This window comes from Gasterosteus aculeatus, chromosome 15, assembly GCF_964276395.1.
Source record: "Gasterosteus aculeatus chromosome 15, fGasAcu3.hap1.1, whole genome shotgun sequence".
NCBI lineage: Eukaryota > Metazoa > Chordata > Actinopteri > Perciformes > Gasterosteidae > Gasterosteus > Gasterosteus aculeatus.
The window spans coordinates 15,689,634-15,706,646 of record NC_135703.1 but is presented as its reverse complement, the minus strand read 5'-3'; the positions used below and the strand labels follow the sequence as shown (position 1 = coordinate 15,706,646).

The 17,013-nt window shown below is 45.0% G+C and overlaps 1 protein-coding gene across 1 annotated transcript; it reads left to right on the top strand.

Annotated features, from left to right (window-relative positions):
• Positions 1 to 1,622: 1,622 nt before the first annotated feature.
• Positions 1,623 to 16,696, top strand: nol10 (nucleolar protein 10). The gene is made up of 21 exons (XM_040199537.2): positions 1,623 to 1,916; positions 2,299 to 2,344; positions 2,433 to 2,531; positions 2,637 to 2,714; positions 2,806 to 2,843; positions 3,528 to 3,664; positions 3,755 to 3,820; positions 4,011 to 4,071; positions 6,037 to 6,122; positions 6,335 to 6,413; positions 6,721 to 6,870; positions 6,955 to 7,021; positions 8,240 to 8,292; positions 10,425 to 10,551; positions 11,594 to 11,673; positions 12,481 to 12,579; positions 12,679 to 12,771; positions 13,267 to 13,443; positions 13,780 to 14,093; positions 14,180 to 14,282; positions 15,715 to 16,696. Exons 1-21 carry the CDS (start codon positions 1,851 to 1,853, stop codon positions 15,919 to 15,921), a joined length of 2,226 nt encoding a protein of 741 aa, XP_040055471.1. The 5' UTR covers positions 1,623 to 1,850; the 3' UTR covers positions 15,922 to 16,696.
• The last annotated feature ends 317 nt before the right edge of the window (positions 16,697 to 17,013 follow it).

Sequence of the window (17,013 nt, the reverse complement as noted above, 5' to 3'; positions counted from 1 at the left end):
TGACTGACTGAGAGTGATTAACAGTAAGTAGAGGTCAGGGTGGAGGGGGGAGGGGGGGCTAGTGTCTTTATCATATTGGTCTGTTGACAGAAAGCATAGCTGCGTCATGTGACTCCACTAATCACGTCATTGGAGCAGCTGTGAGTCACACACAGAGATACTGCAGCGTGTTTACGAGTAACCACGGCAACGGCGCACCTATTGGATTGGGTGGGGTGGGGGGGTGTAGATAGAGGGAGGGAGGGTGAGAGGGTGAGGAAGGGAATGGTGGTGAGGAAGAGAGGGAGAGGGGAGGAGAATTAGACTGACTGACTGACTGACTGACAGTGATTAACAGTAAGTAGAGGTCAGGGTGGAGGGGGGAGGGGGGGCGAGTGTCTTTATCATATTGGTCTGTTGACAGAAAGCATAGCTGCGTCATGTGACTCCACTAATCAGGTCACAAGGAGCAGCTGTGAGTCACAGACAGATCCTGCAGCGTGTGAGTGCTCGTAACCACGACAACGACGCACCTGTGCGGCTGCAAAAGTGCAGACACAGGACAGCGAGTTACACAGAATCCACACCTCAAACAAATGAGAACCAGCGCAAAACTATAACAGCTATCTAAAAAATACGGCGTTTGTATGAGACCCAAGACTCTACCGAACGCGTGGATGTGTTTTTATGTCTGTCCGGTAATGAATACGGCTCCTATGGCCGTTGACAGAACGTGTACCTTGTGGATTTTTGTGAGAAATATGTCGGCAGATTTGTATTGGAGCCTATGGGGCTTTTGGCAGAGGTTGTGTCACTCAAACACTCCTTGCGCCAAAACTAAAAAACTCTGGGATTCCATGAACACATTAATCCAATCAGCACAACCATACCCTCATTAATCTGAAGAAATGAAGCCTCTAGAGTGTATACTTTGGCTGCAAGGACAGAAGTTCCATATTTTTTTAACCAGATTCCTGCGATGCCCCACACTCTAGCCTCGAGCTCTCCACTCTAGCAGACGCAATACACACTCATGTAAAAGTCAGAAACGGAGCGAAAAACTAGTGAAACATAATCAGTGATTATGAAAAAAGTACAATAGATATCAAGAAGCAGTTTTTTTCATAAAATAGTTGAGACTTGTGTGAACATTTGAGAGTTGAAATGGTGTCTGTAGCTGAAAGATTGGCGAAGCTGAAAAATCTGAAAGTTGAAGAAGTTGAAGAGGATTTGAATACAAACTCCATTTGAAAACCATGTTAAAATATTAATGATTATTGATTTATATAAATTCAAGCTTAAGAGGTAGAAAGCTGAAAAGTCATAGCCCCCAAGCCAGAAAGAAGCTGAACATTTTAATATTTGAATGGTTTTAATAGCTGAAAGTATGAAGGAGTTGAAAGGTGCGGCGGAAGAAATAGAGGAATAAGTCGGAATAAAGATTAGAAGAACAATACTTGGAATGCTTAAAGCATTCCAACTAATAAAGATTAGAAGAACAATACTTGGAATGCTTAAAGCATTCCAACTAATAAAGATTAGAAGAACAATACTTGGAATGCTTAAAGCATTCCAACTAATAATAAGTCGGAAATAAAGATTCGAAGAACAATACTTGGAATGCATCGTTAATGCATTCCAACAATTACATGCAAACATCGTCTTCGGGACCTTAGGCCTCCATACCTTGGATTCGGGAGAAGAGAGGAGGGGGGAATCCAGTTCAGGCAGTGTGTGTTCTACACGGACCAATTTCGGAGAACTCCTCCTCACTTCCTGTTTTCACTCCGAAGCAACAACGTGGATACAGTGCTGTTCGCCGGTGTGCGGTATCTGTGTTATGTGTGACCAGAGTCTCGTTGGCCCCCACAATGCAGATATCCAGCGTGAATGACGTGAAAATTTACAATTTAAGCCACGGAAAGTCCCTTCCAGAGGTAAGAGCAGCGGCTACATCCTGACGCACGTGAACGTTAAGCAGTCTTTAGAAGTCCCTGCTTACATTGAGGCTAGCTAGCTAGCTAACACAGCTAGCCGTGACAAGAGTTGTCCTGACATTGTGTTTTGAAAATAACCTATCAATATTAAAGTATATTTAGCGACACACCACCTTGATAGAAAGTGTCAGTAAATGAGCACAGGGGGAATATCATTTGAGACTCAATATATTTTGCACCCTCAGTAGTAATAGTACAGAAGTGTTGACTTACATTAAAATAGTCCACCATGGGTAAGATATCAAAGTATTGCTGTATCTAAGCAGTGTTACACTGGTCAGGTTTTATGCATAATCTCATAATCTCTTCCTCTTCACTGCAGTGGCTGTCCGATCGTAAGAAGAGGCAGTTACAAAAACAAGATGTTGGTGAGTTGAGTACTACAGCTTCAGCATCCCACACTGCAAGAGAATGCATTTCAACTGGCCTGGCTTGTCTTCTCCTTGTTTTTTTTAGACATCCAGCGCAGGATTGAGCTCATCCAGGACTTTGAGATGCCCACAGTGTGCACCTCTATCAAAGTGTCCAGGGACGGTCAGTTCATCCTAGCAGCAGGTGAGACGGACACAGTGCAGCAAATCTGCCGTTTGAGTGAGACGCACGTCTGATCATGATCAGTTGTGAACTGGCCGCCATGAACATTCTTTCCATTCATTTCAGGCACTTACAAACCCAGGGTCCGCTGCTACGACACTTACCAGTTGTCCCTGAAGTTTGAGCGCTGTCTTGATTCAGATGGTAAGTTAGTAGACACACTCATTGGATGTACACTATTGCTCTTCATCAATGGCTATTGTGCTCTTGCTCTCTCTCTCTCTTTCTCTCTCAGTTGTGGCTTTTGACATTCTATCGGATGACTACTCTAAGGTAAGACACTTTTAACGGCTGACATCGGAACAGTTTGTTTTCATGTTCACGCTCAACACTGCGCTGTCTTCGATTTATAATGGTGTGTGGAGTTATTATCACTATTCCAAGTCTGTAGGTTTTTTTGTTAAATATCAAAAGGCCTCCCAAATACTTAAAATATGTGCATCTAAACTGTAAACTTCTCACTGTGTTCCTTTTACCTTGGAGAAAAACATTGTAGCAGTATACAGTTTTCCCGAAAACAGAAATGTTACTGGTTAGAGTAAAGATTCAGATTTAACTTACGAAATATAACAATTAGAATATAATGCTTTATTATTCATCGAAGGGTAGAAACTCAACTTCAGTACATCGTGCTGAGGAGGCCTCTCTTTCACTTTTTACATGAAGGTAATGTTTGAATGCAGGACCTTTACTGTGCAGCATTACTGGTTTGCCTTGAAGTAGTTCATAGTTTACTTTGGACTCATTCTTGAATACTTCTCTGAATAGTAAAGTCAGAAAAAGCCTAAAACAATAAATCTGCCCCCGACAAAAACATCCAATTTGTGCTTTCCCTCAGCCTCTGGATATGCTTTCAATATAGTTATGTTACTTAACTGTCAAAATGGGATGCAATTAAAAGTTCAAGTGAATCGCCTGTTTGGGTACACTTGCATTAACATTCCCCTTGTGTCACAGTTGGTGTTTCTGCACGCTGACCGCTATGTGGAGTTCCACTCCCAACACGGAAACTACTACAAGACGCGCATTCCCAAGTTTGGGCGGGACTTTTCGTACCACTACCCCTCCTGTGACCTCTATTTTGTAGGCTCGACGTGAGTTTGAGGGAACTTTGTTGTTCTGGCATGCTTTCATGTTGGTCCTGCCCATGTCGGGCGACAGCGCTCAGCCTTTTCCCTTTTCAGTTCTCAGGTGTTCAGGCTGAATCTGGAACAAGGGCGCTTCCTCAACTCCCTTCAGACAGATGCTGTGTGAGTATAACAATGGCCATGACTGTTTATGTACAGCGGTGAGCCAATGATGGCTAACTCCTGGTTCCGCCGAGGGAAATATGATATAATAACAATTTACATCGACGATGCGGCCTGACGAACTTGTGAGCTCGTCGTCGGTGTCCTCGGCTGATGCTCACGGGCCCTTTTTCTCTTTTTCTCTTCTCAGGGAAAACAATGTGTGTGACATCAACCCCGTCCATCACCTGTTTGCTACAGGAACCTCTGAGGTAAGTGCTATGACAGGATGTGTGTGAAATGAGGCCCTAGTTATAAGTTAATCAGATGCTAGTTTGTTCAGCTCATTTATGCTACACATCAACATGTAATGCAATGCAATGCGTGATCTTGCTTCCTGTCCAAGATGTTCTTCTTTTACAGGATTTCTTTCTTTATTTTCCTAGATTTTGAAGTTTTGTTGTTTTAAAGGGGGCTTAATCCGAGCAAACCCGACGAAAATGACGCCCATACAGTATCAGACGATCTGGGTTAATTTAGAACAATTCGATTCGGTGACTTAGAATCAATTCAGTAACTTTACTCAACAGTGCAGGCAAAGTTTCTGAGATCCCTGTTGTTTCTTGTAAGGAAATCAGGTTTAAATGAATTATGGATATTATAAACAAGCAAACAACCATTTTCAATGTAAACATTACACAATAATTACACAATGTTTGGACCAATTCACAAAACCCCCGGATTTTCATCCACATTGTAGGGTCGCATGTCTTTACAGCTAAACTTGGCAATTGTTACTAGGGGTGGGATTTTTCGATTTCTCTCTAGAACGATTCGGTCTCGATTCAGAAAAGTTAATAATCGGAATTTAAAAAAAAGTCTGTCTCGCGCGTGAACTTCCCCGCTCGCGGAGCGTGAACTTTCTCGCTCGCAGGGTTAGTCTCTGCTCGCGCTCGAGCAAGCAACGCAAGCCTCCCCGCAGCGCACAAGGCTGCGATTGGTCTGCTAACTACGTCCTTACGGAGTCTCACATTTCTGCTTTCATAGCCCGATACCTCCATTATTAAAACAAAGAATGTTTACGAGAGAACGGATCAGATTGAAGAACTTTTGTCGGAAGAAATATGACCGCTTATACAAGCTGTCATTGGCGGGTTGTAGAAGCGGGTTGGATTCACGGAGGGAGATCGCCGCAAACGCCGGTTTGCCGGTCGAGAGGTGCACAAAGTTGTGGAGGAAAATGCGGGACAAATGTGTCCGCGATGAAAAGCAGCAGTGGCGATGCACGGGACAATACAGTCTATGATAAAAAAATAAACAAATAAATAAATAGACGTGACTCTCTAGGTCGTCTTCAACAAAAACACGTTACTCCGCCTGTTGTTCTGCTCTGCAACACACGCAGAACCATGAATTGAAACAAGTGCGTCGACACAACGACGCAGAAGCATGCGCCGGCCTTAATTGTTACTGTGATGTTGAGTTTCGTGCTGGCGGGGTCTGAGGTGTCTGCAGAGCTGGAGTTACCTTCTGCTGCTGCTGCAGCGGTAACGCTGCTAGAGGTCCTGGACTGTCGCCGTTTTGTTTAATCCCATGGCGCCTTAGTAGATGGCTGGAAAGATTAGTTGTGTTTCCGTGTTTTTTTTTATTTGTCTTCTACATATTCTACAAACAGCGACCGACTTATTTAGAACACCTCCGTGTTTGCAAAAGCCAAAATGTTTCCACACGCTGGATCGATAAGTTGGTTTGTAAATGTCTTGCTCGCAGTCATCTCCTCCTGTGTTTTGTTGTTGTTCAGAGTTTCGCGCGGCTGCCGCTGCGTACTGATGACGTCACAGACGGGCAGACTGAATCGAGTAACGTTTAACGTGTCTAAAGTGCTAAAAAACAAACTAACAAACACCCATCCATACAGTTTTTGTGCTTAAATCCAATGTGCAGTTTCCAAGTATCGATACAAATCGTTACACCCCTAGTATACATAGTTTCTAATGGTCGCTCTTTTCCTCATTTCTTTCTCTGGTACATATATGTGGTATGTATATATTTGGTCACATACCAAATAAGTGTGTCACATAATTTCTCAGTGTTGAAGTGTTTCAAACCGATACCTCTCACTGACTTAAGAAGTTCCCCATTGCAGCCTTTTTTATTGGTGTTAAAAATAATCCCAGTTGGTTAACTCAGTTATTTTCTCCCGCATTTGTCTGACATGTCTCGTGTTGGACCGTCAGGGCCGGGTGGAATGCTGGGACCCTCGCGTCCGGAACCGAGTGGGCACGCTGGACTGCGCCCTCAGCAGCCTCGCAGAGGGAGCAGAGTACGTAGCAGGCCGACACACGCAGACACGTTCCCACATGTCCAGCACTGATGTCAGCGTGACTGCGCATACGTGGCCACATGGCCACACTTTTGTCCCATGGTGTATATCTGTAGCAATAGCCTCCTTTGCTTTGCGGCCTTGACCGTTACGTCACATTTTCTCTTTGTTTTTCGCTGGTGTAAATATTTCTCGTGTTTTTTCCTCGCCAGAGTGCAAAGCTTGCCCTCGATCAGCGCGCTGAAGTTCAATGGCTCCCTCACCATGGCAGTGGGCACCAGCACGGGACAGGTGAGCGCCAACTGAGTCTTCACGTGGACACCAGTCCTGTTGGGCTGCCTGTCACAGCGCTCTGTAACATGTTGTGAACTATCGCAAAGAAGCGGCCGACAAATACAGATTCTTGCTCCCTTGTGGTTTTTCACATGTTATGTGATGGTGAATTTAAAAAACGGGGCCTATTTCCTGGTTGCGCCGGTACTACTGGTGATAAAATGTCTAAATAGCCGAGGTGTGGAGTTTGAGACGATACGTTTGTTTGTCCTGCACACATTCAGAAGCCCATCTTCTCATCCCGCCTTGCTTCTTTGTCTCGTAGGTGCTGCTCTATGACCTGCGCGCCAGCCAGCCGCTGCTGGTCAGAGACCACAACTACAACCTGCCAATCAAGTCACTCAACTTCCACGACCAGCTGGACCTGGTTGTGTCCGCTGACGCAAAAATCATAAAGATGTGGAATAAGGACACAGTAAGCCTCCAACCGACTCGTGACCCACGAGAATGATGATGTGTTCAGGGTTCTTTTTATATATCATTCATTTCTTCACCACAGGGCAAGGCTTTCTCCTCCATCCAGCCTCAGACCAACATCAACGATGTCTGCGTCTACCCCAACTCAGGTGAGAAGAACCTTCCACACAGGGTCATGACAAAAGTTAAGCTGCATTGGTCCCACACAGCCACGTGCCAGAGCAGCAGAACAACGGGAGATTCATAGAAAAGTAAAAGGAGTGATGTTGGTTTGAAGAAAAGTTGGTTTGTGGGGTTACACCCGCCTTTGACCTCTGGGTGGCGCCATCTCGCAGCCGAGTTCTGTCTTGTGTCAGTGTCAAGAGACATAGAAGGTGAACTCTCGCATACAAATTGAAATTATTTTTAAATCCTCCAAAATCGTGATTTTTTTTTTCTCAACCAGGTCCTATCCTGATTGTCGTTTTATTCTAAGACTCTTTTTGATGAGGTTTCAACCTTAAAGAGGTTCTACTTTTATAATGGCAGATACATATTAATTTGTTTGATGATAGCATCCTTTTACTTCTGCTAGTTCTTTTTTTTAATTATAATTCAAATGCTAATGCAATCAGATTTTTTTTAGTTGATTAAAACACACTTGTAGTTTAATGATGTATTATTATTATTTAGCTGATTTGTACAGCTCAAAATTCCACTTAGGCTGTTGTGTGAACTTCAAGTCTCTTAAAAATGCTACATTTTTAGAGATGTCGTCACATCATTATAATAATTGACCTTTGCCCAATACTTATTTTCACGGAATACAAGCTTCAACGCATCATAATGAGACCGAAGTAAACCGTCGCTAGCAGCGACTGGCTCTCCTTCTCTTAACTTAAATGGCCATTGGTTGTTCACGATGTGATCAGCCCATAGACGTCCTGATCTGATTGTTGGACACTGTTATCTGACTATCAGCAGATAACAGTGTCCAACACTTTATTCTGTTTATTTTACACCGTGGTGGTTGGTGTTAAGCTGTTTGAATAATCAGTGGTTCACATTTACGTGCAGGTCAAAAGTGGTCCCTTACACCACTAATACACACTACTTGGCTTTACTTGCATCTTAAGTGTCACGCCTAGCCTGAGACGGTTCATGTGGAAGTGTTACATTTTAAAGTCTTTACTAGCCTTTTTCCCTGTTGTGTGTCTACAAAAAACGTTGCAAAGTTTCCTCTTTAAATGCAATTTGGCCTTCACACACACACATACACACACACACACACACTCTACTGGAACTAAATCTGGAGATGAGCTCAATTTCTCTGGAACCTGTTTTCCTTTCTCACATTGTTTTGCCTGCATCCTGTGTCTCGTTGTCAGGTATGCTCTTCACCGCCAATGAGGATCCCAAGATGAACACATTCTACGTGCCGGTGAGTGCACGCGCATTTACACTCCTCATCTACGCTGCACACCCCAGCCACGAGGGGACAAAATACGTTAATTGGTGTGCTTTCGCTCGGAATAAGCAACAACAACAAAAGTTTAGACCAAGGCACGGACAAGCTTGTTAAAGTTGCCAGAAAGAGTCCACACGCCAGATAATGTTGCAATGAGTCTGTCTTTACTGTCAACTACACTTTTTTCGTGTCAATGAGAACTTTCCAGACGGGACGGACACAGATTTGCTGAGCCATTAATGCCTGTCGTGCATTATAGACACGTTACAGAGGCGAGGTTCCTTCGATGGCCTTGATTGAAACAGGCTTTTCACACTTTCTTAATTGATCAATGCAATGGAATTGGTCAAACAATGAATTGATGACATGGCAGCCCTTGTTGGCTCAGAGGATCAGTTGGGAGACATCGCCATGTCTCGTTCTCCAGCCGGTGCATTTCAATGTGGTCGTCATCACGATCTAAAGAGGTTTTCACTCTTTTCCCTAAAATACTGTGGTTAAGACAGTATTTTAAAACATTAAACGTCGTTGTTGAACTGATCATCAGCAACAACATAAACACGTGAATAAATGAAGAGGACATGTGCGTGCGTGTGTGCAGCATTCCATTTGATTTTCTGAGAAGGGCGTGCGAGTGCGTGTAGCATTTGTTTTAATTTTCTGAGAAAGGCAGCCTGCGTGCAACCCTTAGATGAGTTTACACATTTTGATTTTGCCAACCGCCCATGTCCTTGGGAATACTTTTTATGGGATTTGTTTATGGTCTCTGAAAGCAAACCTCCGGATGTGAGTCCAGATGGTGAAAGCTGCCGTCAGCCCACTCAACTCCGATTGTATCACCACTTTCACTCTCAGCTCTCTGCTGGGCCGTAATGAAACTACAGGATAGCCAGCATTTTGTTGACTTTGTCCTCCGTGTGGGGCTCATGTTGAGGATTGAACCGACTCTGCCAAACAAGAATTAAAGAACTCCGAACGCAATGATGATTCAAAGTCGAAAGTGTTGAGAGATATTTAGGCCTGTCGTGTATGTACGTGTCACGACTGGTTGGGTGGGAATGCAGCAGCTATGTGAGAACCACACTAATGAAACGGAAAATGAACAGCCCACACTTTGCTTGCCTCGTCCTACCCTCGTCCTCTGCTGACCGCTCGCAGGGACTCTACGGTACGGCACGAGGGACAAAATGCCTTGCCTTCGAGTTTGGTTGTTTTTCTCCCCAAACAGTGTTCTCAATCAATGAACATCCAAAACGACTGCCGTGACTAAGATAACTGCTCGTTTTGGTGTATTCCGAGTTCTGGGGTGAGATAATAGCTATAAAAGACATTTTTAAACAGATCAACGGTTGTGAATTTCGTTCCTGTTGCCCACACAGCAGCCACTTCAGACAGGACGAATGATGACATTTCAAGCAGCTGAAAGTGGTGATACAATCGGAGTTGAGTGGGCTTACTGCAGGTTTCACCCATTCCGACCATTCACCATGGGAACACCATCAGGACAGTTTATCGAACATAGGGATCCATGGTGTGTTTGTCACGGTATGAGTCGAGCTTTGTCTGCGGCTGTTCCTCTTTAAAGCAAAAAATAATAGGAATTCCTAGTCAAATCAAATATGTTTATTCCCGGTCAGACAGGCTTCATTGAAGTGTCAAATTCTGAGACGCACTTATGCAATTCCAGTTGAATCACCCAAGACACATTGAGAAGACAAGTGTAACCAAGTGTTTCATCGCTTTGTCCAGTCGGCCTTCAGATAGATGTCCCAGTGACGCACACCGCCCTGCCAACTTCTTCAGCACAGGGAGCCTTTTTACATTTTACCTCCACAAATCAAGTGGATTTACACTCAAAGACCGGGATGGTTGCTTGGAAACTAGGAAAAGCTGCCAACGTAAACTAACCTTTGCGGTTCAGAGCCCGTTCCCATGAAGCAGTGACACTCAATGCTTTGTCGGTACTGGTTGGCGGTTGTATGACGGCACAATTCAACAATTCCTTGTATAACGGAAGCGCTAAGTTGTTTCTATCTGGTAACAAATAAATAATCAACAGTCTACATCTAGACCAGGGATAAATATGTGTGTGCGTTTGTGTTTAGGCCCTGGGCCCTGCACCTCGATGGTGCTCCTTCCTCGACAACTTGACAGAGGAGCTGGAGGAGAGCCCCGAGAGCACTGTGTACGATGACTACAAGTTTGTGACCCGGAAGGATCTGGAGAATCTGGGTGAGAGCCTGCTGCTTCAATTCTTCCTCACAAACCTCATTCCATGTGGAAACAAATCTCAAAGTCATACAACCAATGCCACATCACACATATTTCCCCAAAGCCAGGAGCCCCACCAACAAGTTAATCCCGGCCCTGAAGGAAACCCCAAACTATAAATCAACTGAGCCACTTAAGGGGTTTGCATTGTTGTCTAGACGACCTAACTAGAGGCCTAGCGAATGATTGAGCGGTATTAGGTAAGACGTGCGTGCGTGCGTAAGACGTGCGTGCGTGCGTAAGACGCGCGTGCGCGCGTAAGACGTGCTTGTGTGCGTAAGACGTGCGTGCGTGCGTGTGTGTGTGAGAGAGTGTGAGAGTGGGGAAGGAGGGTCGAGGGTGCGTAGACAGGAGGGGTTGAATGAACATTGGAATGCAGTGGCAGCAGTTAACAGATCAAATGACAAGAAGCAAAGAGGTGGTTGGCTGCCGTTGAATAAAAGGCGAGGAAGGGTCAGGGAGGCGTCTACAGCCGCCGTGTAACGTGGCCCGGTTATGTAATGTTGGAGGGAGAACCGGGGATCCAGGGAAGGGCGCTTACTCAACGTTTTGCCTCTTATCTACACGATCCTACTTGTTTCAGGCAGGAATGTCTACCTCCCTAAGTGTCCATAATACAGCCATTTATGACCTTGTATCACTAGTTTGGGGAACAATTTGACGTCATCTGCGATGCTTTTTTCCAGGAACTTAAAGCTGTTAACTTGATCTTCAATCAAGGGCGTGCGTCAACAATCTGCTCCTTATTTACTGACGTTGGCTAGTGGGTTGTTCTCTAAGCATTTGAAGTACTAGTTTTCATACTCAAACATTGAATTGGGCTAACTCTCAGAACAGTACATTGGAGGCGTTCAAAAAAAAAACCTTGACCAAAGTGGCAAAGTAACGCCTCTGCTCAGAACTGTTTATAAGTTCTGTGTTCTCTCCTATATCGACTGGATTTAAATTGTATTAATCCATTCAGCCAATTCCAGTTCCTGATTCCTGCGTTTCTGTCTGCCAGGTTTGTCTCACCTGGTTGGATCATCTCTCCTGAGAGCCTACATGCACGGCTATTTCATGGACGTCCGGCTTTACCACAAGGTAAGAAACACAAATAATCAGGCCCGTTGTTCAGTTTGAACTGATTATGGTGTAACAATAGTTTGAACTAGGGCTGTCAACATAAACGCATTAATCTATGTGATTAATGTGGTCAAGATTAATGCAACTTATTTTAACGTACATAACGTACGTTGACCGCGGAAAGAAACGGCCGCTAAAACAAACTATGTCGTAGTGGTGCGACATACAGCGGAGAACTTTAGAGGAATTACTCCACCTGTCAAACAGAAGGGGGGTGAGTGGCTAATGGACCACTTACAGCACCGCTATGTTAAGCTAGCTGCTAGGCTGAGCTAGCTCCTATGCTACTTCCATCTCAACATACGTTACCCTGCGCAGCACACAGTCTGCAGAGGACCACCACTGTGTCCCTAAAAGACTGTGGTTTGAAAACATGCTGGCTAAATGTGAGAAGATACCTGGCACTTCAAACACAACCATTAAATGATGGCGAGTTAAGAGCAAAGTGGACAAGGACAGCTGGACGAGTGGCTAGTTCAACAGGTTTCCATTCTGCCTTCAAGATCATTAAATGTGTGTAGTTTTGTGTTTAAAATAACACCAACAATTAAACAACAGTGTCTAAAATACACACTTTCTAAGGTGATTACTCATTACTTTTAAGATTTAGTCTTTGGAAGAAACATTCATTGAAATTCATTAATCGCCATTAATCAAGATGAATGAATTTCAAATTTCAAATTTTTTAAAATCTATTGACAGCCCTAGTTGGGACCAAATATGTGTGTTGTTTAGGTTAAACTTTTTGGTTTTGTTCGGCTGCAGGTCAAAAGCATGGCCAATCCTTTTGCATACGAGGAGTATCGCAAGGATAAGATCCGCCAGAAGATCGAGGAGTCCAGGACCCAGAGAGTGCCGGTTAAGGTGAGCGGCTCGCCTTTCCTCTCGCTGTTGGCGAAGGCAGCACCGTTCTTGCGCCCCGTGTGACCCCCCCCCCCATGCTGTGTGTTTTGACTGCCACAGAAGCTGCCAAAGGTGAACAAGGAGCTGGCCCTCAAGCTGATGGAGCAGGGTGATGACGAGGCAGCGCTGAATACCAGGAAAAAGAAGGGCAAGGTAAGAGAGCACTTATTGCAAAATCAAGGTGTTTGTCGACGATGTGTCACACTCTGATAACAACCGCCATCTCAGTGGAGAACACTCCCGAGGGCTGAAACACTAGCAAAATAACAGAAGTCATTAAAGGTTAACTTTGTGTATAGAATTGTGTTATTTTATTAAACATGGTATTTAGCCTTATGTCATTCATCTTATGTAATTTCTGTCTCTACATGGTCACGTGTTTACAATTCCCTGCTCTCTGTATTACACACGGTTTAGAACACACACACATACACATGCAGTCTTCCTATTCCTCCTTCTGATGCCACCCTCGCATACATGTGACATGGCTGGACCTTAACACAATACCGTAACACAATACAAAATACTCGGACTCCATTTGCATTTCTTAAGTCTCTAAAGAAACCAGGCTGACGCTGTTGATATCAAGTTTCAACTCTACCCTCCCCCCCGTTCATCACACCCCACCACAACCCTTCACACATGCAGGCTCTCCCCAGCGTCCTGGGAGATGACCGCTTCAAGGTGATGTTTGAAAACCCGGACTACCAGGTGGATGAGCAGAGCATTGAGTTCCGCCTCCTCAACCCCATCGTCTCAAAGGTGGGAGAGAAGAAGCAGAAGAAGCTGCGTCTAATGGCCCAGCAGGTGGCCGCTTCCAAAAAGGTAACGCACGGGTGGCAGTGCCCCCGCCGACAGATGCATGTCCGTCCTAATGGATTTATCGGTTCCCCAGTCGGAACCAAAGTACACAAGCATGGAAAAAATGTACCAAATTGTACCGTTTAAGAGAAAATGTATGTTATCAAAGGGAGACATTTATTCCAAGACTAAGTGTCAGAAAGGAGTGATGTGTAAATCAGTTCTGTATAATGCCGTTCTCTGCGTGGTCCGTTTTCTCTCTGGTTCACACGTCTCTGCAAGCGAGCCGTGTTTGCAGACGCAGTGTTCTCTAGACAACCTCAGAGTACATAACTTTGGCTCTGTGACGTCCCCATCCAGGCGGACGAGGAAGCCGAGGAGCCCGAGGGGCAAGCTAGCTCTGAGGAGGAGAGCTCTGACGATGACGACAAGGGCTGGGTGGAGGAGGTGAGGGAGCAGCGGAGGCTGATCTGGGAGGAGGGTCAGGACCGCCGGAGGCAAAAGAAGGAAGGGGACCGCAACACCGTCCTGCTGGAAAGGGACCAGAGCGCGGGGGAGAGAACCTCAAACATGGCCGAGGGCGAGAAGACAAGTCAGCCACAGTATTATCAGATCAAGGCCGGGCAGGAGTTCAGAAGCTTTAACGACATGGCCCGCAAGCAGAGACTACAAAAGTATGTTTATCAATAAGTATGAATATTCATGACAATGATACACGAATGACTGAACACTGTGTGAGGAATGTCTGTTTGTCCCCCAGGACGTCTTTGGAGGATCGTCTGAAGAGTGAGGAGCATTCGGGAACCAGCAACGTGGCCGACACCGCAGTCGGCAGCAAGCAGCTGACGTTCACGCTCAAAAAGGTGCCCTGTGGATGTGGCGCAGAGTACTGTCACTCTCCCCGTACATCACTCAGGGGTTTAATGTAATGACGTACAAATTTTGAGCAACCGGCCAACCCCAAAAAAAGAAACCTCTAGTTAGGGCTGGGCGGTATACCGGTATAAGATCTCCGTACGGTATGAATTTCTCTTGTACCGTTCATACCGTACATATGTTGCGCCATAACAACTGACGTTGCTCTTTGGCGGGAGGCAGATTTTATTTTTAAAATCTGAGAAGCGACCAGTGGTCGGAGCAACTTGTCTTACGTGTGTGACACATAAACAATTTGAAACCCTAATAATTGCACATTTATAAAAATGATCCTGCTGAACTGCATCCCGGGTAAAGCTCACAACAAGAAGTAACTCGAGCGATACAGGAGGAACGAGAGACCAGAGATGCACCAACACAACTTGTGCCCAAGAGAGGAGCTGTTTCTGTTTGGAGGGTTTCTGGTTTTGGAAAATACAACGTTACATTACGTTAGATTAGAAAACGATTTATTGCAAAGTCTGTCGAGCCTCTGGTGGCAACACAAGCAGCCACAGCAAGCTAACACGCTAACGAGCTAACTCGCCGGCCAATTGCGAACAAGCTTATTCGGGTAGCCACGGTCCTTTTCTGGGTCAATGAATTAATGTGTTTAATTGAAAAAGCAATACAGTCACATACCGTCAGAATCTTTCTGAATTCCGTGATGTGGATTTTTGGCCGTACTGCCCAGCCCTACTTTTAGTGCAGCCAAGTGTCAAAGCTGGCCACAGAGCATGCCCTTTTTGTCCACAGGGATTTGGACATTTATAGTTTATTAACAGACCAAAAAAGCACAATTGTCTCTTCCAAGCTAGCACGGTCCAGTCAGACAAGTCTCTCTGTGGTTCCAGCTACCATCTCTGCTTTGAGAGTTTAAAAAAAATAGTCATATTGCCTGTGTACTGACTTTGAAAATGGCACACCAGATAAAAACCCTGTAGTGGAGTTCTAGTCTACTGACCCTGGGGAAAGAGGACAGGTTTTTCTCGCTTTATAGAAGAACAAACGTACGTGCACAAATGTAGGTGTGAAAAATATCATTAAGAAAAACAAGCATTTGTACACTGTAGACATAACTATTGAAACACTGTAATGTGATTAATGACATCAGGTACAGACCACCAAAAACTTCCCACTGAACAAAAATGTAATACACATAAGGGACTCATTACCTACTAAAATATACAGAGGAAATGGATTTAAAAAATCATTAATGTACAAATTTCTGTTTTACAAAAACTAAACTGAATGCTTTTATTTCTCGTGCCCTGGCTTGACCCAACCTGAAAGACGGTAATGCTTAACACTGTCCCCTCGGTGTGACTAGTATGAAGGATAGTATTGCTGAAACATGTGTTGTTCCGTCCTCATTCTCAGTCGGAGCAGCAGAGGAAGCAGCAGCAGGCGGAACACGATCACCATGAAGAGAGGAGGAAGCTGAGGCGCTCGGCCGGGCACCTGAGCAGCAGTCGCGGCGGCAGAGGACGCGGAGGAGGATGGGGAGGCAGGGGACGGGGAGGGGGAGGCGGCAGGGGAAGAGGAGGAGGAGGAGCAGTAGGAGGCGGCGGCAGAGGCCGCTACTGAGAGGGGCGGCCTAGTCCTCCCCGGGACCAGTTTCGGGCTCGGGTGGAGGACTTGGCGTCGGTGGCGCAGTCCTCAGCTCACATTGCAGCTTTCATCAGCTCGTCTTCTAAGTGTACAGGTTTTACAGCTCTAGAGACGGACCGGAGATGCTGCACAAAGGGGCAAAGACATTGATGAACAGACGAGGTGTTCCTGTGTGGTGCAAAACTGTGCAGGTTCAGAGCACAAAAGACCACCCTATCACTGCCAGCACATACATCTTATTCCATTATACAAAAGTACCAGGACTACTTTTTTTAAAGCAGGGATGGTCCAGACGGAACGAGTAGCTGAAAGGACTTGCCTCGTCTCAGGCAGCTATAGGCTCCTCAGTTGATCCAACTATTTCAGTTAATGGGAGGGAAGAAAATGTATGCTTGGGCCTAAAAAAACGTTTGTATTTTAATGCTCTTTGTACTGTAGATTGTTAAACCAACACCGAATTAATAAGACTTGTATATTATATTTGGAACAACACTCGTCGTCTTTGCTTTTATTGCCGAATATCTTCCTCAAACTTGAGCAGCAGCTAACGCCTTGCCGGGGTCACTGGAAGAAAAATTTGAGTTTTTATTCATTCTCCTATCCCCGCCAACAACCACAGTTCGTGGAAAACGAAGGACTGCCGAAGGGTCCTTCCCTTCTCCCAGTGTGCTGATGGTGTGAACCCCATGTGCTCAATCATTGGTCCATTAAAAAAATCTGGGAAGGGGCGTTTCAACCCATTTCATTCCAATCCTGGGCCTCCACTCATTTTGATCTTGCAGCACTTTTGCACCTTCACCCATCTGTCAGGTTTTGCAACATCTTGACAATCTATCTTATTGAGGAGAAATCCATTAAATTAGCAGGTCGAACAACAAATGTCGCAAGAAACAAACTAGATTTCAACACTGTAAACTCACTGGAAAGGCTCAAACAGTTTGGGAATCCATTGATGCCACTCATTCCTGTACATTAAATGCAAAGCCAAAGCTGTCAAAATAGTGAAAAAGCTAGACTTGCTTTGTCTAACGATATCAAAACTTTAACCCCAGTATCGCTAAAGCTCTC